This window comes from Acipenser ruthenus, chromosome 12 (genome assembly GCF_902713425.1).
Source record: "Acipenser ruthenus chromosome 12, fAciRut3.2 maternal haplotype, whole genome shotgun sequence".
Classification (NCBI taxonomy): Eukaryota; Metazoa; Chordata; class Actinopteri; order Acipenseriformes; family Acipenseridae; genus Acipenser; species Acipenser ruthenus.
The window spans coordinates 30276573-30301386 of record NC_081200.1 but is presented as its reverse complement, the minus strand read 5'-3'; the positions used below and the strand labels follow the sequence as shown (position 1 = coordinate 30301386).

Below are 24814 nucleotides of genomic sequence, written 5' to 3'. Positions count from 1 at the left end.
AACTGCCAATATGATACACACAACCAAACATTTATTGGATGTGTCCTTGGTTAAACGGCACCTTTCATTAAAAAGTGAGCTTTTAAGGACAAGGAGGTTATTAGAGATCCTATTGAGAATCCAGTGGATCAATACTCTGGACAGGCCTGCTCATGTGTAACAGGGAATTCATTCTGCCTAGTCTCTTATAGACCCAGCTCACAGCCAGTGACGCCTGGAAGGTGCTACAAATGACCGTTAAATCTCCTGCCATCTGGATCCCATGTAAAAGCGTGTCTCAGTGGTCTGTGTGATTTATACCCTCCAGAGGTGTTCCACATTTTTAGCACAGAAATAATTGGCTGCCAGATGTGAAAAAGATGCAGTGCTTAGTTTTATAAGGCACTTGTTTTATAGTTTTGTTTGCAAAGAACACAAAAGCGTGTAAAACATTACATGCCTGGTTTGTAATTTTGTTTTTGGTAGACCAAAGCGATACCATGAAAAAAGAAGAAAAATATATATATATATAAAGAGAGAGAGAGAGAGAGAGAGAGAGAGAGAGAGAGAGAGAGATACTGTTCCAAGTTGGGGAAGTGTGACTGGTCATTATTAGTTTAAAATAAATGTAACAGTAATGATAGATGTGACTGTTAGTTTAGTCTTAACTGGTCTGGGTATGACTTAACTGGTCTGGGTATTGTCCCAGAAGCTGAGCTGCATAACCTGCCTTGAGAACCACTGTGATGTCTGCTATATTTAACATCACATTTTCCCATCTGCTAGATTTATTAACCACATGCCTCCACCGTCTATTAAACGAGCAAGTTTTAAACAAGGAGTGGTTAATAAAAATGTGTTTTCCTGGAGAAGTGGAAATGATGCCCACTGAATTTCCCTCATTTGCTGTGAGTTTTCACTTATAACTGTTACAACAGGAGGAAATAATATCCAAGCACTGTCTGTGAAAGAATGTTTTACATTGTCTGATTAAGTAGCACAGGTTTTCTGTTTTCCTGGAGGTACAGTAATGTATATGAGTGGGATTGGGTGCTACGAGTCTTATGGGATCCCAGTATGATGCATTCTGCTGCCAGGCAGTGGAACAGTTAGAATGCTCAGTCTGGGGTAAGATGTTATGAAACCCCATTTCCTGTTTCCTGTCTGAATAAGTACACCTCTACGGCACATCCCCTCTAGGGATAGGGTACACGCCACAACACATTTGTCAAAAAGGCCTGCCAATTTCCATGAGTTAACCAATTTCAAAGATAATGGAGTTTTGAGTTATAAATCATATCGGTTTTTTTTTTTTGGCTGAAAAGTTCCAGGTGTTTTGTGTTTTTAATAAAAAACTGAGAATCTGAAGATGAATGAAGAAATTTGCCTAAGATGGGTTTCACAACAGTTATGTAGGATCCCTGGATTTGGCACATAGAAATAAGGGAACTAACATCTAAGCAGCTATAAGTTAAAAAGAAGAAAATTATTTAAAAATGTGTTCTGATGTTAATTGCAAAAGGTGCTGTCAGTCAATAATTGTGGTTCTTTACAGATAACAGATATCCATGTGTGTTTATAAAACTAGATGAAAAGGTCTGTAACCAATCCTGCAGTACTAAAATAAGTCAAATGTTTTGATGAGACACTTTTGCATTTGATGTCACACAAAGAAAAGAAAAATTCAGTTTTTAAAAAAATAAGTACTTATTTGTTTGGACTATATATATATATATATATATATATATATATATATATATATATATATATATATATATATATATATATATTACATCCTGAAATTATGAATGGTAATAAATTGTGTGCACTACACTACCACAATACACTACCACGTTTTATTAAGACTACTGGGATTTCATAGACATTTTAAAAAAAAAAAAACAGCAATGAGCCAATTACCTTTTATATTGTCCATTTTAAACAGACTTCTGTTTCTAAGTGTGATGAAAGCCTACTGTGAAGGACAGATGAGAACATGGATAGCTAATCTGGAGATGAATGGTATTAAGGGTTGAAAAAGGTCACAAATACACATGCATATTGTTGCTAGTATGTTGTTTGGTCTATTACTGTGTTGTTTTGTTTTATATCTCAATGTTGTAAGACTAAAATTTAGTAAATTACTGCGCCATGCTGATGCTTGATGGGCAAAATCCCTGGGTGTGATATATATTTCAAGGGGGGGGGGGGGGGGGGAGGAAAAGATAGTGAAGGCTAATGCCCAGCCTATGTTTTGGGGATTTTTGTTTAAGCCTTTTGTTTTGGCCCTTGTGCCGGTTATTTTATAATTGTTTATTGTGAAAGTTTTGTTTTTGTTTAACTGTTTTATTTTTGCTCTGTGAGCAGTGTTTTGATCAACTTTTTGATTTCCTTTTGTTTATTAAACCGCGCAGCAGCGCTTCAACTGCAGTTTCCTGGTCTCTGAGTCTCTTTGCCTGCTGATTAACATCTGGGCCTGCAATGCTACCCTTCCACACTACCCTACTCATTTTTCCACATCACAGATATAACCCTTTGCAGTGCTGTTGCATGAGGGTGATAATAATAATAATACAAAGTAGTTTAGATCTAATATTGCGTGACTTTTGCTTTAATGGATTTTAAACTTGCATCTGCCAACTGCACTTCCCATCAATTTAAAGTGCAATTACAACAAGTGAGATTCGATTTATATGGTGTGTGTGTGTTTTTGTTCCTTAGAATGCTTTTGTTGAATTCCCCAAACTGGCTTATCCAACCTAACTTGGCCCCAGATGTTCCATATCAAAGTCTCAGCTTTGCCAGTAAAGTCTGGCACAGTAGAAAATATTGAGTAATGGTCCTTTTAAAAATACCCCTCTTTCCTCCATTTTTAGTGCTCAGAGGCTTTGGAGTCATGCTGCGGGTGTCCAGTGGATTACTCCTTGGAATCATAGGCGCCTGGGCACCCCACAACCCTAAGGGCAATGTCTGGGGCTCTAACCTTTACACTGTTGTTGAAACATTTCCTGCTAATAGTTCTCCAATGATGAAGGCTCTTATTTTTGAAATGCAAATGAGGACAAACCACTTCAATTTGAAACAGGCAAGAATAACCACAGGCAAACAAAAAAAATGCAAAAAAGCAAGTAGAGGGGCAGGCTGTATAATATACGGTGTACTTGTTTATATACTGCACATTTCTTGGATAAATATTTTAAACAGTTTGTACATACATAGAGGAGTGTTTGAAGATATACTTGACGTTACTGCAAAGCATAAAACTTACCAGTGATGTATCCGTGGTTTTGATAACTAAGCAATATTAAACTGTACCAAAGGGAGCCCATTGTAAATAACACAAGTGGCTTTCCACAATCCAGCGATAATCAGTACTTTGCAATTTGAAGAGCACAAATGTAAAATGGTCAAAGTCACTTCCATGTCAAGATTGATATAAATGGCATGTGCTTGTCCACGTGTCAAGGTGTATTGATAAAAAATACCAAACCTAAAAATGGTCATAGACCGGAGTGTTACTGAATTAAAAAGGTTTTATTGTAGAGCAATGCAGAAATGTAAAGACAATTCATAGCTGTAGTGATTTAATTAAACATGGTGTAATGGGTCCTGAAGTAATCACCTCTATGAAAACAAAGCTACTATACATCCCAGAGGAATCCATAGACAGCACTAAACCTTGTCTCCTGGTGCAATTAACTGCCTCACTCCAAAAAAATATTAATAGAAAATAAGTCTGAGTAAAGTTAAAATATTTTGGAATAGTTGGAATAGCTGTGCAAAAGTCTTAGACATGTTGCATTTTTCTACTCTGAAGCATTATGAGCATCAACAATTTACTCAAAGCCTCCATTAGGGTTTTCTACTATAACAACCATGACTTGCACAAAGATAAAACATTGAGTGAAATAGCTAGCACCATTTGATTTTCAACTGCATAAAGTTTGTATTTTTCTTATTTAGAAATATGAACGGCAATTTCACTCAGAAGAAAACGTTTTCTTATAAAAAGTTTAGTTTTCGTTCTGTAGAAAATATTTTTTACACATTCAAACAATATTATTTCATGTCTAACATTAATTGACATTAGATCTCAGACAATTAGACATATGCCTCAGCATTTCATTAAAATAAATACATAAAAATAAATATAAACGACTGAGTCAGTCTAATGATTAAATAAAGTTATTCGACCGACAAAATTGAGAACTGCAGTAAAGTCTTTCTTCGCCATCAGCACGGGTGGCTGTGGGCAGTTGACATAAAATTCGAAGCTAATTCGGCATCTGCCCACTGTAACACAGCTACCAATTAACCTTTTGCTCCTTGCACTAATTTCTTGAACCTCGCAAACATTTGGTTTAGAGGTTAATATAAGAATAAGCCCAATTTCAAACAACGTCAGATCTCCGGGGAGTCTTGGAATTTGAAACTTCGCTATTAAACTGTGTTCGATGCACAGCATAATAACAGCGATGGTTTAGATAAGAAAACAACAATATAAAATAATGTTTGATCAAAGAGAAAAAAAAAACGAGTTCCTTCGTTTTAAAACAACTTGTCCGACATTATCAGATACTACACACTCTGCCTGCTGTTGAAACGTAAAGGTGACGACAATCAGTCATTCTTTTGACTTTGTGATTATTATTAGTGGGGCTTCTTCTTCTTCTTCTTCTTCTTCTTCTTCTTCTTCTTCTTCTTCTTCTTCTTCTTCTTCTTCTTCTTCTTCTTTGGCACGCTACTCCTCTTACACCGTTTAAGCTACAAACGCCGTTCAAACTTTAAAACGTGTAGACCGGTCTGGAATAGTGTGCTTGTATACAACTTTTTGATATATTTTATACTTTTTAAACTATTAAACTTTTTGTCCTTTTTTTGTCCATCTTCATTCACTTTAATGGGTCTTTTTTCAACACTAAAGCTCCCTATTGTTTAAAAACTCCCAGACTTCCAACATTCTATTTACTGTAAACGATGTAACTTTTGACACAAATCAGCTACTTTGACCACTTTCCCAACAAGTAAGACAAAAAGTTAGAGAATGTGGAATCTTCCTCTACTTCTCTGCTATTCAAATCTGAAATTAAAACATAAATACCAATCAAGAGGTACAGCTGTTTTAGTAACCGCACCAACTCAATTTTCTCTAACTTTTTGTAAACAACTAAAATTTTGACCACTTTCCCAACAAGCTAGACAACTACTTAGAGCAAATGAAATCTTCCTCTACTTCTCAGCTATTCAAATATGAAATCAAAACAGGAATGGCGTCTACCAATCAAGAGGTACACCTGTTTTAGAAACCGCAGCAACTTCTTTCAGTAGGCTACTTCCCACTGTTGAATTAACTGTCATAGAACGTTAAGAAATTTCAAATTCTAGCACATTCTAAGCATGAGACAATTAGTAAACAATGTGACTTTTGACACAAATCAGCTACTTTGACCACTTTCCCAATAAAGCAAGCCCCACAACTTTACTTGTAAAGTTACCATCTAGTTATTATTATTATTATTATTATTATTATTATTATTATTATTATTATTATTATTATTGTTGTTGTTGTTGTTGTTGTTGTTGTCGTCGTTTGTTTGTAATTGTATATACTGTGCAGACCATTAATAAGATCACCTTGGTAGGTCTTAACATGAATAAAGGGTGTAGCTTAAATACAAAATTGTCAGAGATATTATTGGATATAATGTAACATTTCGGTAAACGTTATCAAATAGTAAGTCTGTTTTTCTTTAGGAAATGTTCACAATAGCATCTAACACATTTATTTTCTAGTCGTGTAAATTCCTTTTTTATACTCAAAAGCTGACACCAGAAAACTGTATGAATAAATGCATAACTGTTAACATCGAGTTTTCAAAATACGGGAGCTTTTGTAAACTGAAAATGCTAAGAAAGTCGCAATGGTTTTGATGTCGGCCAGCGTCCTGTTGCCATGGGAACTGCTCGAAGCACGTGATCGTTTTTTTTGACTGTCAAAAATATCACTTAAATAAAAAAAAAGTAATAATTAAATAAATAAATAAAATCCACCCACGTATTAATTTGTTACGAAGGATTTTCTTTGAGATAGGGTTGTACAATTCACTTAAATCAATCGCTTTGTCAGGCTTCATACCTGACAGCAACAGGGGTCCTTGTTTGGGTCCTGTACGTGCCTGTGGTGGTTGCTTAGCAAGCAGAGAGCATAGTAATTTTGAGTTATTCTTATGACTTTTCTGTCGTTGAGATTCAAGGATTTTGTCGTGCACTTTGTTGTGAGGTTCGCCAATGGCTGACTGGGCTGGATTTTCAGAGGAAGAACTTCGTAGAATACAGCAGAAAGGTATCGGAAACTAGAAAATTATTGATTAGGGCTTTGCTTCAAATTATTAATTGCCAATATGCACAATGTCTTGCAGTAATCTGTGTACTGTAATGTAATACATGTCCATACAAGGTACTTTTTAAGAGTTAGCGTATTGTTAAAAAACAAAGTACCGGCCTGTGTACTGCAGCAATCAATGAGTTTATGTATGCATTTTTTTTATGTAATTGATGGTATTTTGGCCAATAGAGTTGTACTAATAATAACATTCTGCTGTTAAATTTCTGATTAAACTTTGGATAATATGTTAAAGCAAAGCCTGCGTTAATTGAGGGTTCTTGTGTTTGGAACCAGAAGGGAAATTCTTCTCACAATTCAGTGATAAGTGAAAAAAACAAATCGTGATATATCTTAGGGTTGTATATTGGGGGTTTTGTGAGCGTGGAAGTGGTTCTCTGAAATGTTAAATATTTTAATTGAGGCATGCCTACTATGATGTACACAGGAGGCTTGTCTTATTGTCTGTAATGATTTATTGGTATCTTATGAAAGCACACAAAAGTAAACATCGCAAAGTGCTCCAGTTTTATTAGTATAGTAATTCTTACTTTTGGGATGATTTTTTTTCTTCCTGGTGCCCTACAGTATGTCTTATTGCTTAACTTAATGCTCACATTCCAAAATGCCCAGTTATTGTTTGATAGTCTCAGCTAATTTGTTCTGTATTCTCTTACAGAACAAGCTGCACCTAATGTCCCAGTGCGGGGCCGAAGACCACCTCCGACCAATAGGAGCCGTCAGCAGTTGCAGCAAGAGAGAGCCATGCAGCAGGCAGCTCAGCTGAATGGAGCCCCTTCAATCCCTCCTGAGCAGCAGCTCTCCAGGCCCAAACCACAGCCTTCTATCCAGACGGCTCCAGCACCAGCACTAAACCAGGAGAAGGAGGCCATTCACACAGCCAAGAGCCAGCAGAATGAGCCCAGAGTCCAGGGCTATCCCAAACCACAAGGAACAGAAGCAGAAAAGTGTCCAGTCATTGAAGAACCAGAGAAGCAGCAGGTGGAATTGTTAGTAAGTCTATGACTTTTAAGGCTAAGTTGTGCTTGAAAAATGTAAGGCATGTGGTTAATAGCGACTTTCCTCATAGGCCTTATGTGTAGAGCCATAGACTGAATTTCTTACAAATTGAAACTATTGAATATTAATCAGATTTATTTTTTACATACATGACTTTCCATTACTGTACTACATATAAGAAATAGGGCAATCCTGTTAATTTAGTTAACAGGTAATTGAAAATGACTGTCTTATTTTGACTTCAGTTAATTGCAGGGTGCATAACATAACAACATTGTAGCTGCTCTATATTGTAAAGCTGTGATTTAATTATGAATGCTGCTCACACTGTTGTGTTGGGGTTCTCTTAAAGGAGAGAGAAGACTGGTCTGCAGCATCTTCAGCAGGAACAGCGATTCATGGAAGAGAAGAATAAACGGAAAAAGGCGCTTCTGTCAAAAGCCATTGCAGAAAGGTAGGAGCAATGCACATTACTAATGGAACAAGAGACTCGAGATGAGATTGTCAGCAACAAAAATGTTGAATACTCTTTTCTATTGTTCTAAAGTAAAAACTGATTTTCTTTTGTAGGTCTAAGCGCACACAGGCAGAGGCTGTGAAACTGAAAAGAATTCAGAAGGAGCTACAGACACTGGATGACATGGTGTCCAATGACATTGGGATCTTGCGCAGCCGCATAGAGCAAGCCAGCTGGGAATACTCCCAAGCGAGGTACTGTAAGCACTTAAACGGGCTGGGGGCTGTAGTTTTCTTTTTAAAACAAGACTTGGCAGATTTGTGTATTATTCCATTAGTGTGTTGATCTGAAACATTACCAAACTTAGATCGGGGCTTCCCAAAAGTAAATGTAGGGAAGCATATATTAACCCTTTGCAGTCCTATGTCGGACCTGGTCCGACATTGCAATTTGTCCTTTCCGGTACAATGTCGGACCCTGTCCGACATCATCAAAAAGATGCAAAAAACAAGGGGCTCCCGAGTGGCGCATCCAGTAAAGGCGCTCCGCGCGGAGTGCAGGATGTGCCCCATAGCCTGGAGATCGCAGGTTCGAATCCAGGCTATGTCACAGCTGACCGTAACCGGGAGTTCCTAGGGGGCGGCGCATAATTGGCTGAGCGCTGCCCGGGTAGGGAGGGCTTAGGTTGGCAGGGGAATCCACGGCTCACCGCGCATCAGCGACCCCTGTGGCCGATAGGGCGCCTGTGGCTCTGCAGCGGAGCTGCCAGATCTGTGTTGTCCTCCGGCACAATAGGTCTGGTGGCATTGCTGTGGATCTGCAGTGCGAAAAATGACTGCTTGGCAGGAGCACGTTTCGGAGGACGCGTGTTTCGGAGGACGCGTGTTCCAGCCTCCGTTTCCCGAGTCAGCGCGGGGGTTGTGAGCGGTGAGCCGGGGATACAGATAATAATTGGGAATGCTAAATTGGGGTGAAAATCGGGGTAAAATAATTGGCGACGACTAAATTAAAAAAAAAAAAAAAAAAAAAATTGCAAAAAACAGGTCTCTAGTCGTTTTTTCTCCGGAAAAAGCAGAGAAAACCATTCAGTGGCCTAGTGAGATCGATAGGAGCCGAGAGAAGCTGGAAAAAAAAGGGGCGTATCTCATGAATACAGATAGCCCCGGCATCACATAGATAACACGGACATAAACAAACAAGATAGCTGCTTCTGCATCCAGCGCTCAAAGAATATCACAGACATTTGCAGAGCTTTTTTTAGATGTTATAGTAATAAAATAATATAAATGACTTGGATCGCATTATTGAGGAGTTTGGTGATAAAACAGTGATCAGGAGATCATTTATCGGTATGCACTACTATCAAGAGGTATGTGAAAAAAACAGCGAACGAGGGGTGGGGCGGGGCTGGAGATGCAGTACTGAGTGTCCTGTTGATATGCAGGGCCTTTTTAAACCTGTTTTACTGTGAAAAAAAATACTTTTAAACAGCGCGTCTAAAATAAACTGTGCGTGTGAAAATAAATTGGACCTGACGTGCTGAATAAATGGACTGCTAAGGGTTAATATTTTCTTTGTATGATAACCTTATTTTTTATTAATAGTTCATATTTTACCACTGTATGTCAAGGGTCGACAACCTATTCTTGTTTCTCAATAACAGTTTTGGACCTTTTACAGAGAAATAGCAGTATTGGCTAGTCCTTATGCCTGCTTGCATATCCTTATACTGCCGTGCACAAAGCAGTTTGTTTTGATTGTCCCCCAACAGGACATCCCCTGAACATTTTTTTTCTCTACTAAAAAACAAATAAATACATATTTGAGGACCTGAGTTCCCTTTTTTTCATAAACAAGAAGCCCTTGGGGTTTCTACAAGCAGTGGAAGATTAAAAAAGGTGGGTGAAATGTATGCTAATGTATAAATAAAAGGAAAACATAAACAAATCAGTTATTCAGTTGCTTACAACATTCTAAGCATTTTAAGTCTGTGACCTATTGTATTGTTTGGGTTATTGTGTGCTCTTTCCAGGAAGCATTTTGAAAAGGCAGAGGTGGAGTATGTGTCAGCGAAGCTGGACCTGCACAAGAAGATGGATGTGAAGGAGCAGCTTACAGAGCACCTGTACACCATTATCCAGCAGAATGAGCTGCGCAAAGCCTACAAACTGGAAGAGCTCATGATGCTGCTGGAGATGGAGACCGACGAGGAGAGGCTAGAGCTGGAGATTGAGGTTGAGAGGCTGTTGCAGCATCAGGAAGCCCAGTCTGGGAATGGGGAGGGGAACAGCGCACATATTGGAGACCAAGCAAAGGAAGACTGCAGCAGCAGTGCAAGTGGAGGAGAGGAAAGTAGAAGACAGTAAGCTGTGTGACTCTGCAAAGGAGCAACATTTTGAAGACACTAAATCACAGAATGTTAATATGCATTGTGAAATTCAAGCTGCTAAAGACTGAAGGGTCTACCTGCACAATATGAGAAGGGTGGTGGGGGTATTATATTTGTGCGTAGTGCCTGTGACACCCTCCGAACCATTTAAGAAACGTAATGTATGACTAAAGAGATTCACAAACAAGATTTAAAATTGTTGGCAGTGATACAGTTTTTTCATAATATGCTAATTTTTAATGTGACATTCGCAACTTCCTGTCTCGGTTTTAAAGCAGCCTCAGGATACCTGTAGTGACATCACACAGGGAGAAGGTGAACAAAAGACAGATTGACATTCACAGAGACAGGCCCATTTTGAATAACTAAATGCCTCGTATTTGTGTTGAAGCTGGTTGCTCCAGTCAGGCAAACGAACAAAAGAATATTAGTATTCACCATTTTCCGAAAAACACAAAAATGCAGCACATATGGGAGAAAGTTCAAACAACCAGAGCGAAGTGCTATGCGTCAAACTGGAAGTACACCTACATATATAGTGTGCATTTCGTGCCAGATAGTTTTGAAGAAAGACCGATGATGATGGCAGAGAGAATTTTGATTTTTTTGCCGTTGGCATCTCTGCATTATGATCGTAGGCGTAGTTTCCACAGTGGACATGTCTCCCTCACTTTTTCATTATTTCAGATAGAATCATCTTTATGCATGCATCAGCTACAGAAACTGTCCTCCCCCCCCCCTCCCCCTTTTGAAACCAAAGTTACACAACGGATTATGATTAGGGGTAATATTCATAAAATCCAAAAATGTGCACATCCTTAATATACTGTACATATGTATATATAGAGATATGTTAAATACATGCCAGTGGTTCGGTTTTTCTGCTGGTATCAGTAATTCATGTATCAATATTGTTAACTAAAGGACTGGCATAACAATACAATTTAGTATCCGTCTATGTTAAACGTAAGGGCTTTTATTAACCATTCCATGTTGCCAAAACGCTGATTCTTCGGATGTCTGCTGTCCCTCTGGTCCGTCCGCATTGGTGTTGTCAGAGTCTCTCTCCGAGTTTGACCCTTCTGATTCAGAGGCATAAGGCTCGAATTGATACGGGAGACAATCCCTGTTTTCTCTCTGTACGGCAGATCAATCACTACATGATTCGCATTCATAAGAGGTGTCTGAAACTGATAAAATGAGGCTACTCTCACTTTCACTGTCGCTGTCATCCATACTGGCAGATGCAAGCCTGCGGGTATCTCCCTCTTTGACGTCACAGTCTCCTGGAACCCAAACCAGGAAATGGAGATCGCCCTCTGTGTATTTCCAGGTATTATTTGATTAATTGTAGTGAGATTAAACATAATTTGGTAAAATGAATGTGATTATATGTTCAAGTGAGACCTGTTAATATAATTTTGTATGTTTTTGGTGAAAGTAAAATTCCATGTCATAGGCTCTTTAATACATAAAAGAAGCACATTTACTGTAATGTACATTTATGTAGTATACATGAACATATATCTATATGTTATGGTGCAATGTAAGGTCAATCCAAACTATTTTCAATAACACTATTTTCAATAACATTATTTCCAACCAATCTTTACACACACATCCACCAATGTTTTGCTTGTTAATTGTTTTGAGCAGGAGGTGGTGGAAAGTTATATATTGTATCTAATATTTGATACAAATATGAGTAAGTGTGTAAATACTGAATGTATACTCTTCCATACATCTTTCTTTTCTATCTGCCAGTATATGGAAGTCTCATCCATACGTCACAAACATTTGAATGGCTATACGATGTATCTTAAAAAACGCTTCTCTATTGTGATGAAGTTTGGTATTGAATTGTGTTCTTCAGCATTTGAGAATGTAGATCGTGGTTGCCTCCTTTTCCTCGAGTTTCTTGAGAGCTCTGATTGGTTAGAACTAGCGTCCTGAATTTGATGGATGGTTGTAACAAATGATTCTGCATACTGGGGGTGTAGACCATGCTAACTTGCTTTTTTTAATGTCCCGAGCTACTGAAGGCTTTATCTTGGGAACCCTTCAATTGTAATATGGTTCATGGGCATTTGTTAGACATTATTTCCCCTGTATTATTTGTGTTCCTATAATTACTCTTGCAATATCTTTGGAAGGGGGTATTTTCATTTACAGACCTTGTCACAACAATGACGGCATCTTGAGTTTGGCAACAAATGCAAAAGTTAGGACTGTGCCAATAAATTGCTTGATAGCAATTAAGGCACTGTACTTAATTCTTTACAGACTTTTTGGTTCTGAGTTGTAATACATGCATTTTAAACAAAACTGTTTGCTAAAATCAGGGGTTGTACAAAATAAATGTTAATAGGTATTGGTTATAAATGTTTGATGCCTTGCATGTTTTATTCTGCTGCCTCTGCTAATCCGCTAACATCTATTACATTACATTACAATTGGCTGATGTAGATGTTACTTAGACTTATCATTCAACTAGTTGACAAATTCGACAGATTTATTTTTAGTTTAGTACTTTTGTATCTTATGATGTGTGTTATGGAGGCTTGGTGGTCCAGTGGTTAAAGAAAGGGGCTTGTTTACCAGAGATTCCAGGTTCAATCCCAGCCACTGACTCACTGTGTGTGATCCTGAGCAAGTCACTTAACCTCCTTCAGAGGAGGCTTAAAAACCGAGGTCCTATTGTAAGTGATTCTGCAGCAGCATTTGTTGATGGATAGTTCACCTCCAGGTCTCTAAGTCGCTTTGGATAAAAACATCTACTAAATGATAATACATGTTCTACAGTAATAACTATACCACATTTGAAAGTGTGAACAGGCTTTTTAAGTATGAATTATCACATACTGATAAGTCATTGACTTAAAATAGCAGCCTCTGATTGTCCAGTGACTTCTGAGTCACTCTGTCTAAAGTGAAATTACATGAGAGATTTATATCTTGTTCAAATGACTGCAGGAGGTGTGACTAAAGAGGTTATCTTTGTGCACTTGTATGGGAACCTGACATTCAGTTTATACAAACGTGCCATGAACGTTTGCTTTTCTGGGTTAGAGCAGGCTAATCTTGAAAACACTGTTCCTGATGATAAGGTATGTTACCAAGTAAGATTTAATCTGTCAGGATTGTGCTTTGATTCTGTTTTACAATGAAAACGACGATATGATGATGATTATTTTAACAAAATATATTTTAAATAAATATTCTACAGTCCAGTGATAAAATCATTTTGCAACACCAATATCAGTGTGTAAGTAATTGTGGGTTTACTTTGCTTACACAGACTTAATGTAAAAAATGTACATCTTGAAAAGTATTTGTAAGCAACACTAATGTGTGTTTTGGTAAATAAAATATTATTTTTGCTTTGAGTTATTTTTTGTAACAACATAAAACTATTTTGAAAGCATGATAACTTACCTTGAATATCGTTATAAAAGCGTTAATTAAAATACACGTTGAAATAAGATTTAGTTTTGTAAATAATCCCTTAAATGTTGCTAAATAGTGTTCCATTTACATTCTAAAACATTTGAGTAAGGGCCCTATTTAGAAAATATGTGCGCAGCCGCTGTCGCTAGGGCAAAAATGACGCTGTCCTTACAAACGTACCACCAAATGTTCCTGTCAGGACACTGCACTCTGATTGGTTATCATATTATTGTTACTAAAACAATGAATAATCCTCTCCCTACACCGAAACCCTAAACCTAAGGTCAGTATCCTATACTGCAGCCAATTACACATCTAATGATGTTTGGCAGTGAATAAGAGTTTTTGTTACTTTAAAAAAAAAGTGACTGGAGGTGCTGACTTCCTCAGTTGTCCTGACAGGAACATTTCGTGGTACTTTTGTAGGCACTACTGCAAAAAGGACTGCGTTTGCGAAGCACTGCGATAGATTTGAAGTCGGGTCTAATGCGTGGGCTAAAGCACATCAAATAGCCAATCAAAGCACAGTAGACGGAGTAAAGTTATAACCAATAAGGATTCAACATTCCATTTAAGAGGACCTGTGCGTCTGCGCTAGCGAACGGAGGGTATTTTGAAACCTATATATATATATATATATATATATATATATATATATATATATAATATAAAATTACTGGTGGTACGCATTTGCGTCTTATACAATAATAACAAAGTCCGCATTTTTTATTGGTCTGCATGCGTATCTGTGAACCCGTCTATAAGACTTTGTCTGACCTGCCTGGCACTTGCAGCATCTGCAATCTCCAACACTGGTGCTTCAAGTTCAGCTTCTGCTTCCCTCAAACCCTGTAATCGTCCCTCTGTAAATTCAACATCTATTACGGAGAGCTATGTTGTGTAAAACACAAGAAGCCAGGATGATATTGCTAACCTTCTCAGGAGTGTACTGTTGTGTTCCGCCACAGACATCCAAACAGAGGAATCGCATTTTGAGGATTCCAAATGTTCGTTCGTGGGCACAAAAACACGTGTTGCTAAATCACATAGGTGGGTAAAGTCTGTTTGCCCACACATGCGCCCGATTTTGGTATGCTAACTGTGCGCAAAAGTCTTTTGCGATTGCCTCAGGGGGTTGCAAACGTTGCTAAATAGAGCCCTACGAGTTTTTTTTTAACATGTACATATTTACTAAAATGTTTCTACCTTATATGAACAAACTTATTGTTTCATGTACATTTTAGAATTATGGTGCTAGTACAAATGTTCTGGGTCTAGGACTGCTTACCTCCTCAAACGGTTCTATATGCACACAATCTCTGGTCTAAAAGTTGTTTATTAAAATGTGAATAACTTGTATGTTTCAGCGGCTCGCAGGTTTATGCACTCTTAGAACAAATGTGTAAATGTAACATCGTTCTGGGTACAGGGACAACACAATTCTGTGTTAAAATTAACAAACCACAACACAATAATGTGCTTTTCTTACACAATACTGTATTTAGCCATACAGACTTGTGTTAAAAAGACACATTATTGTGTTGTGGTTTGTTAATTTCAACACAAAATTGTGTTGTCCCTGCATGAACTCAGAACTGTGTTACATTTAACACAGTTGTTCTAAGAGTGTGGTTACCGATTTCTTATGCTCGCATATAATTTGGACTTGTGGCAGTATCCGCGTACATTGTGTTTCTGATGCACTTTTTTTTGTAAATACTCATTTCTTAAAAATAATAATAATAAAATATTTACAAAATATTATTTTAAATTGTAAGTGCCATATGTTTTTTTTTAATAATAAATGCAAATTGTAGATAATCAAGTATTTACAAATTATACACAAATTATACACATTTTACTTTTTAATGTTTTAGTTTAAATAAATAAATAAATAAATAAATTATAATAAATAGATAGCCTGCGCTTACAATTTAAGGATTTTATAAAATTCCGGTTGCAGTGCAAAGATAAAGGCAAAGGCACCTGTATAAAACAAGCAAGAAATTATTAATATAACTAGTCTTTTGTGCAACTAAGTTTTGTTTCTTGTTAAAATGATTTGAAAATATTTACCCCCTCATTCTTATTAGCGACCTTTGCACTTGCTTCAATATATGGATACAAAACACTCCGTGTTGTCCTTAATCCACTCGGTTTGTAGTTAGTGTAGTTTATACTTTTAAAAAATATATTGAAATGTAAACAACACATAAATATATTCCTTACACGTTGTTTGGAGCTCATCAGCCCTGCATGGTGTATGATGGAAAAAAATAAGAAGCTGCACAGATCGCTTTTGTTTTTACACAAAGTAAGAACCACTATTTTCCATTCCCCCTTAATTTACCTTTGACTTATTTAACAGCCGATTATAAATATAGAGATACATACAGATATAAATGCTTTCAATCATTACAAACATCACCTGTAAATAATCTACTAACCAATAAAGATGACACCCCTTTATCAGCGCACGTTTCCAAACAGAACAAGCTTTGTTATCTTCAAGAATTAATCAGGGCTGTAACTTCTGTAACGTTTGTATTGCCTACACAAATACAATCACCTTATTTCAAAGCAATAATCATCAGTGCACTAGACATAAATAGGGGAGATTAACAACTTGATTATAATGACTTGAATTTTCCTCGGCATAATGAAAACCATACGACGGCGCAGAAGAGCGGTTGTATAGCTATAACATACATTAGGTATAACATTTTGTAAAATGTAGGATTTGACTTCAGAGGACCACTCTCCTTTCTAACGGTTCCTGATTTATGTGGAGCTAGTTTCGCCAGACAGGTTGGAAAAGGCTGTGTAACCCGAGAAGTGAAAACATGGTGAGATCAACTTTTACTGAAATCTGTGCCTCTGGCCAAGAATTAGTTGCAGAATTTAAACATTAACACGCTGTGTATACGAAATGAATTACATTAATTGGATTATCATTAATAGGCGCATTTTTGGTGTTGGGTATTTTTGAGGTGCATTTAACTCTGGGACAATCTGCTTTGTTAACCTTTTACCCCGACAAGGCAACAGGAAGTTTAAAAACGAATACCACAATGCCCAAGTACTTATATAAATTACTACTGTAAACAGTACATTAGAGCAGATTAAGCGGAATCTGCTACAGACGTATCTGTCATGCAGGTAAATGTTTCATGGGGGGGCTTATTATTAAAATAGACCCTTATAACCATGCCTACTTGCACAGATGTAACACGCACTGTAAAACCAAAGAACGTGCGACGCGTTTAATATCTAAATGAAATGTGTGTATATAGAAACGTTCTATTCCTAAACAGTAGTGTTTAGTACGTAATTAGATGTAACACTGGTGTTTAGTCATTTGGAACTCTAAATAATTGTTAAACGTGATGTGTTTACTCTGTGCCTTTTTTGCTAATTTTAATGTTTAGATTTGAAACACCGACCCTGTTATAAACGCGTACAAATATGTCGGGCTTTTGTTGCCTGGACAAGATTACATTATCGTCTTTTACTTTAGTGTTGTTAATGTTGATTTTTTTTTTTAAATAGTAAAAGCAATACGTTATTTGTGATCTGCAATTTTACAAAATCCCCACAGTATCAACAACCACCAATTGGGTAACACGTTTGAATAAAATGATTAGAACCAAGGGTTATATCGAAAAGTATTGGTATTAAATAAATAATGTTTTAGCATAATGACAAGTTAACACATTTTTTAGGCATGCGGACAACCCTCCAAAAAATGCTGGCAAACGTTTTTTTTTTTTTTTCATTAAATAACAACAACAATAATAATAATAATAATAATAATAATAATAATAATAATAATAATAATAATAATAAAACATTGCCGCTAAGAAATAGGAATTTGTCCCATCAAACTATCAATCTTATTAATTGAAACATTACAAGTTATTTAGTAAGGAAATGGATAACGTGTTCGAGAAAAGTTAAATAATATACTTAAACCGACAAAAAAACAGATACGCGTAACAAACAAGCACCCGAATCAGCTGTTTAACGTCGAATGAGTCCAATAAATTGCTTAATTGTGGCAGTCCTGTCTACAGTAATAGCACTTTCTATATTTCCACCGTCATTGTTAATTAATATAGACATACCATTTAATTTTAGAATCTGAAACATATTTAAAGCGAATAATAATTTTAGCTTTCATAAGAATACAAAGTGGCACCTGTCAGTAAAGCCATGAACCACACACATACAAGTGACATTTTGGAATTATTTACATAAAGTAAAAACAGGTGTCGCATAATTAACATTATCGTTAACAGATTCCATAACTTGACATTTAGGGTTTGAATGTAATAGGTTATTTAAAATGTATGTAGTTAATGCCCCCCATTGGACTTCTTTCTAGAAAATAAACATGGAAAAATAGCCAATAGGTTGCCAGTCCATTAGAAATACTATATAGTTATGAGGAGACAATGTGATGGATAATTACTAGATGAAGACCGAAGTCGTCATATTTTAATACGCATCGCTCATGAAATCACAACCACAAGCTTTTACTATATGATGTTATTCAGCCGCCCAATTATTCAATTGTGATTTTCCAGTATAGCAAACGCTGAATCCCAGAAACCAAAAACAATTATCATGGGACATTTTCACAAGGGATACTTTGATTTCCGGAATGTGTGTGCTTGTACCCTTCTCTTCGACTATATGTGCATCCTAAAAAGACACATTTTTAATTAACATGTGTACGATAAGGCAGTACGGTTTGAGTCAAATGTAACCAAATCGTGTTGTCTTTAAAAGGACAGAAAAAATACATACTCGAACGCAAATAAATTGTTAGCTTTTTTGCTGAATAGTACCTCAACCCACAAATGCATTAGCTTACTGATTAACAATATGTATATATTCTTTTGGTAACGCCTTATAAACCACGTATACCTAAATTGGGAACTGAAATGTATTCGGGTGGTAATTATAGCATTAGAAGGAAGGAACATCCTGGTATTTATTACACACACTGGCAGTAAAACTTTTAAAACATTTTCATCCTAAGATCTCAACACGTATTGAGTAAGGCTCAAACCACCAGCAATGGTTTTGTTATGTAAGTTTAAATATATGCATTAAAGAATAGCGATGATGATGGTTACGATTATTAAGCATGTTGATCATATTAACATAATCCAATTCAATCTGAACGTCGTAAATATGGATTTAGATTTTCTAGTAAAACAACTGCGTAAATAAATTAGACCAAGCGTCCTTCAAATTCTAGTCAAGTGGAACTTCCTCGCAGAGTGGATTCCGTGAACCTTTGTTTTTGGTTTGCAGTATGCACATAGTAGGCCCATATTCTGGTACGGGTAAAATTGGAATCGTTTGCAAAGAAATCAGTTCCTGTTTTAATTATTATTATTATTTTTAATTGAAATAAAACTGAGGGACAGTTCTGCTGTTTTTAACTAAAATCATATTTATACTCTAAAGCAAACCAGTATTTAAACCCATAAGTATAAATGCAGCCGTTTCTGAAATGTATATCCTATTATATAAATCAATGTTTTTTCAATGCATTTTTTAAACCATTCACGAGCAGGCCTTGTACTATGTACACAGAGAATCGTGAGGGTCTGGAACCGACTCCCCAGTAAAGCTGACACCCTGGGATACTTCAAGAAGCTGCTTGATGAGATCAATACCCTACTAACAACCAAACGAGCAAGATGGGCCGAATGGCGCGTTTGTAAACTTTCTTATGTTCTTATGTATGCAGTGACTTGAAGACCACGTACACAGTTGTTTAAAATGTCATCAGCGGCTTCCCATATAAAATTAAACAAAACTGTTTTTGCCTGATATAAGAGTCTATTCTACACCAGAATCCTTCCTAACGATCTTGTAATAATTATTAATAAAAAATAAAAAGTGTATTTGATGTTGCTGTATTTTAAGTGCACTTGGTATGATATTTTGTATTTATGATAAATTAGAGATGGACATAAAGTAGACTATATTATTTTGCACTTTACCACATTCAATTTACATTTAAATATAATTTGATTTGAATCCAAGGTGACATTTCAAGCATTACATTTCATATTTGCACTAAACTGTGTGTGTGTGTGTGTGTGTGTGTGTGTGTGTGTGTGTGTGTATACACACACACACTTTATTATCGGTATGTGTTAACACACTTGTGCGTGTTCAAACGTGTGTATATATATATATATATATATATATATATATATATATATATATATATATATACAGTATATACGTTTGAACACGCACAAGTGTGTAAACACATACCGATAATAATGATTTCTTTATGTTATATATATATATATATATATATATATATATATATATATATATAACATAAAGATCCTAATACATTCATTGATGTAATTTTTAAGAAAACAAATCCAGTGCCTTCTTTCCTCTGGAAAACAAACAGTGGTGCCAATTTGTCTGCCCAGACTCATTTTTGGGCTTTAGTTTTCAGTGAAGAGAAATTGGTGGGAATTCTGTCCCTCCGGGGGAGCGTTACCTGATACTCAACCAGGACCGAGGTTTGGGGCCAAACTTCAAAATACATTTTTTCCCCAACTAAACTTGTATGACATTCTTGACTAAATGTGTATCAGATCTACAGTTTCCGTTGGGCAATTATCTTAGTTTTGACTTTTCTCGATGTTCAAATCGCGTTTCTCCCCCTCCCTCCAACCCGACCAGATTGATTTGATCCCTTTACCCTTCTCGCCTGCCCCTCTTCACGTGGAACAGCGCTGTCCAGTGACCCCTGGTGCTGATTAAAGGAGCGCCGTGACCTCGGACTGTTTTTATTTCCCTCATTTGGCAATAAAACTCAGTCCTTGCTGCCTCGTGGAGCTTGCTGCTTATCGAAACTTAAAATGTGACAGTCACGTTCTATTTTTGCAAAGACAGTTTGAAGTGCTTCCTCGATTCGCTGTCATGCTGCACCCTCTTCTTGTTCAAAAATATGAATTCCTTTACAAAAATCGAATTCCTAATTCTTTCTATTTTTTTGCTCGATAACATTTTCTATGATGCTGGTAAGAAACACATTGTTGTTTTTTGATAGGTATATTTTGCAGTAGATTATAAATGCATTGTATTGTTTCCCACTGTAATGATTAATTTGGTAACCCGAACTTCGGCGCGTGAAGTAAATAATTAAAATAAACACCAATATGTGTCTACAATATGTCCCATTAGTTGTTTGTTTAATTCTTAAACGTTTGATTTTGCTGCAATAAAAGTAATATTTAAAAGCTATATTTATTCCTTTACGTGTAATGATTTAATGGTGTAATGTATTTCAGAGACATTCTGGTTTGTAACAGGCAAAGATTTGTAATCGTTTAAGTAAAGCTAAATCCCTATAATGAAGATTTGTATCCACGGCTGCATATTATCGGGGATAATCAGAACACTGAAATACAATGACTGATTACAATATATGGGTTGTTTTTAAGTGCAGTAAAAGAAAAAAAAAAACTACTGATGTTTCAGCGATTGTACATAACAATTTAGGTGTGTGTAGGAATCTTTTTTTATTAACATTCAAATGAGGAGCAAATATTGCACTGAAGCAGAAGTTTTGTCTGTCTCTGAGTAGCACAGTTCATCTTTGTTAATCTGTGTAGCGCAGTGCTCCTGCATGGTTCATCTCTGCTGGTTGAGCCCGGGCGGCTACACATTAAAACTGTCCGTATTACTCTCACTGTGTTCAACACTAATTCTAAACACTAATCACAAACTGCTTGCGGTGTTCCCACATGAGATCAATCTGCTGTGAATTAGCAAAGTATATAGTTTACCAAGCCCGGTGTGAAATTAATGCAAACTACGCCCTGTGAAACAAGTTTATATTGTTTCATTACAATCTCTGACCAAATATCTATATGTGTCAAAAGGCTTCCAAATGTACTACACCTCATAACATGTTGGTGTGTATTTAAAATAAAGTGGGAACGCAAAGTAGTTGACGGATAGCCTCATTTTATGACAACAGGCGGGTGTGTGGTCCAGTGGTTAAAGAAAAGGGCTTGTAAGCAGAAGGTCCCCGGTTCAAATCCCACCTCAGCCACTGACTCATTGTGTGACCCTGAGCAAGTCACTTAACCTCCTTGTGCTCCGTCTTTCAGGTGAGACGTAATTGTAAGTGACTCTGCAGGTGATGCGTAGTTCACACACCCTAGTCTCTGTAAGTCGCCTTGGATAAAGGCGCGCGCTAAATAAACAAATATATTTTGGTCCACGGTCAAGTGCAGCCACAGCTGATTCTTAATGCGAAAAAATTTAGGCGTCGCGGGGCGCAGAGTGATATTTTCTGCTCTGTATTGGTATTTACATTACTAATTAGTACAAACCCCCAATGGTTCTCACTAAATTAGGGGTACCTCCTGCAACAGCTTAGACACGCCTCGGCATGACGTCTACAAGATGGTGGGATGTCGCCTGAGGGTAGCTTCAAAGCCTCAAACAGAGAGAGTAGTGTTGTAGGTTGGCGTCGCCTTGCCCAGAGACGTCTGGAAGTGACTGCTTTAATCATTCGTACCGTTAACCGAGTAGGGACATGGGGATCAACCGGTGACCCTGGGGTGGTTCACTGATCTTGTTACCCATCAAACAATTGGAAAGGCTGTACCAGGCACTCTGACCAATATAACGATTGATAATTAGGGACTGGTTTTAAATACACAATGGGGACTCGTCTACTAGATTCGGCCTGCTATTCTGGTTTCTGAGTGACCCAAACTTTGGTTGAACAGAGCACATATTTGGGATGTATGTGTCAAAATATATTCAAGAACCAGGAATATCAAGACTTATGAAATGTTTACATTTTATGTAGGTCCTAATCAGCGTCGTCACCAGAGCTGACATTCTACCGAGGTCAAACTGAGGTTTCAAGCTATAGTGGGCAGTATTCATATGACTGCTTGGTACTATTCAACCTCCAAATCTATATTACACGGCAAACCAACAGAGAAAATAAAGGAGTCTTTTGAACTTTAACAGAATTTTTACATGAGCATCAGCATTGATGATGGAAAAAAAAACCGAGGACACCACCTCGGTGTGTCCTCATAGCTAATTACTGCCGTTGTCTTAATTATGAAATGTCTATTGGTATACTGTGTGCTTTTTAAAAATTATTATTATTATTTATTATCGTCCAACATTTAAATAATAGGGAAATCGGAAATGTTGTGCAAATTACACAATTGTGGATGGTTCTGAAATATGGAAAAAGATTTAAATAAAGCATATCCCACAGAAAAGTACATGCATGCTGATTTGTAGCAATGACGTGTATGTAGTGTACGTATGATGTAATTGCATATGTTATTATTGTTTTTATTTCCCCAAATCTATAGCCCTGTGTTGAGTCTTTGCCTCGGATAGAAGAACGCTCTAAAAGGGGCCTTAAATTATAGGCGCTAGCCTGCCTCAGTCACATTGTAAAATCATAATTTTCTCAACATTACATTTAAACACGTCTGTTTTTATATGTGTAATTGTTGTTTACTTGTGGGATACCAAGAAAAACAACCCAATACATTTAAATAGTTGCACACTCTTTTTAAACAACGTTTTTTTTTCCTTTACCTATTTGCCAAGCTGAATTTTCTGAATTAACTATTATTATTACTGAAGTTGACTATTTTATCTTACTGGATCCAGAAGAGGACATAATCTATTTGTATAGCAGCTGCTGAAAAAAATGTAATTTTTCCTCAGTGGTATAGTCGAATCTTAAAACGAAAACTGACTGCCCTGTTAAAAAATACTTTACGCGAGAAAATAACAACATTTCTAACATTCGATAGCTTTTTTTATACAAAGCTTTTTTTTAACGTTGTTGAAAAATAAACATATCTCTGAAAGGTGCGATTAAAAAATCAAGGAAAAGCTAGTTAATAAACTTCCTGCAGAGTTCATTTGACGTTTCCTTCCTTGTCTTTGTGTAAGCAAAAAAAAGAAAGAATACCTTCTCCAAACACGCGTTGACAGGGGGTTGAATTTGGGCAGATTTGCACTAGATGAAAAAGACAGACATGTTGTACTGGCACCAACATGTGCGCTTAGACTTAAAGGAGAAAGGGGATCTGGAGAAAAACTAATGATGAAAAAGGTCTCCTCCATCCCAGCGCCTTAATTAAATGCATGGAATGAACGGAGAGGCACATCTGGTTTCAATCTGGATCCCTTTGATGGCATCAAGTGTTCTTTTCCCAGATCAGGGGCTGGAAGCCATGGGCTGTCTATGGCATCTTGCAGTCCAGACTTCTGCCATTTGAACACATGGACCCCCATCTCCTGTCGAGGCCCTCATTCAAGCGCACGCAATCCTTACTTTTAATGCATTTCTTAATAGAAACGCGACAAAATGCTCACAGACTAGGACATCAAATGTTAACTGCTTGCCACATAGTAATGTATTTATAATGACAAGATTAACGGTGGATAATAATAATAATAATAATAATAATAATAATAATAATAATAATAATAATAATAATAATAATAATAATAATAATAAAGAGATCCAACCGCATGTAAAGTTTTTTTTTGTTACTATGTAGCTATTTTTCCAGCTCTATACATTGCGTGTTAAAATAAATAAATAAATAACGGCAAAACAGAAATGTATTTACTGGTTGTCAAAATAATGCCGTGCAGTTCTAGAATAGTGAACGGGTTATTGAGGTACAATAGGTAGGTAAATTGGATTCTCATTAGAATGTCAGTCGGGTGAGAACACACATCCAGAGCAACATGGTCCCTATAGCGCGCCTCTGAACTAAACTTAATTTTCTTTTTACTGTACACCGTGTCTATTTAGAAATATATTGCTTTTTATATTCTTTCGAGCCCAGAGCGGAAAGCATAGAAACAGCAGGAAACAAGAAAGTTGATTGCATTGGATGTGGAATTTTTCCAAAAGTCTCCCTGCAGCTCTTAACAAAACATGCAAATGAGATTTTTGACCAGGATCTAAAACAAATCAGGAGGAGTTAATTCCAAATCAAAATAATCATTGTGTTTGAAGTGGACCGCGTATCCTAGCTGTCAGTTGCTCTTTGTTATATTATTTCGCTAGATGTTAATTAGGTCT

General features: G+C 36.7%; 1 protein-coding gene across 2 annotated transcripts; it reads left to right on the top strand.

Moving 5' to 3' along the window:
- The first annotated feature begins 6136 nt into the window (after positions 1–6136).
- Positions 6137–13607, top strand: LOC117416902 (RAB6-interacting golgin-like). Of its 2 annotated transcripts, XR_009330753.1 has the most exons (6): positions 6137–6322; positions 7041–7371; positions 7734–7835; positions 7952–8092; positions 9610–9736; positions 9871–9966. XR_009330753.1 is itself a non-coding variant. In XM_034028380.3 (5 exons), the coding sequence occupies exons 1-5, from the start codon at positions 6268–6270 to the stop codon at positions 10202–10204; spliced, it is 963 nt and encodes a 320-aa protein (XP_033884271.3). In that variant the 5' UTR covers positions 6137–6267; the 3' UTR covers positions 10205–13607. The 2 variants fall into 2 exon arrangements, 1 of the variants encoding a protein (XP_033884271.3); XM_034028380.3 differs by lacking the exon at positions 9610–9736 and having other exon boundaries at positions 9871–13607.
- The last annotated feature ends 11207 nt before the right edge of the window (positions 13608–24814 follow it).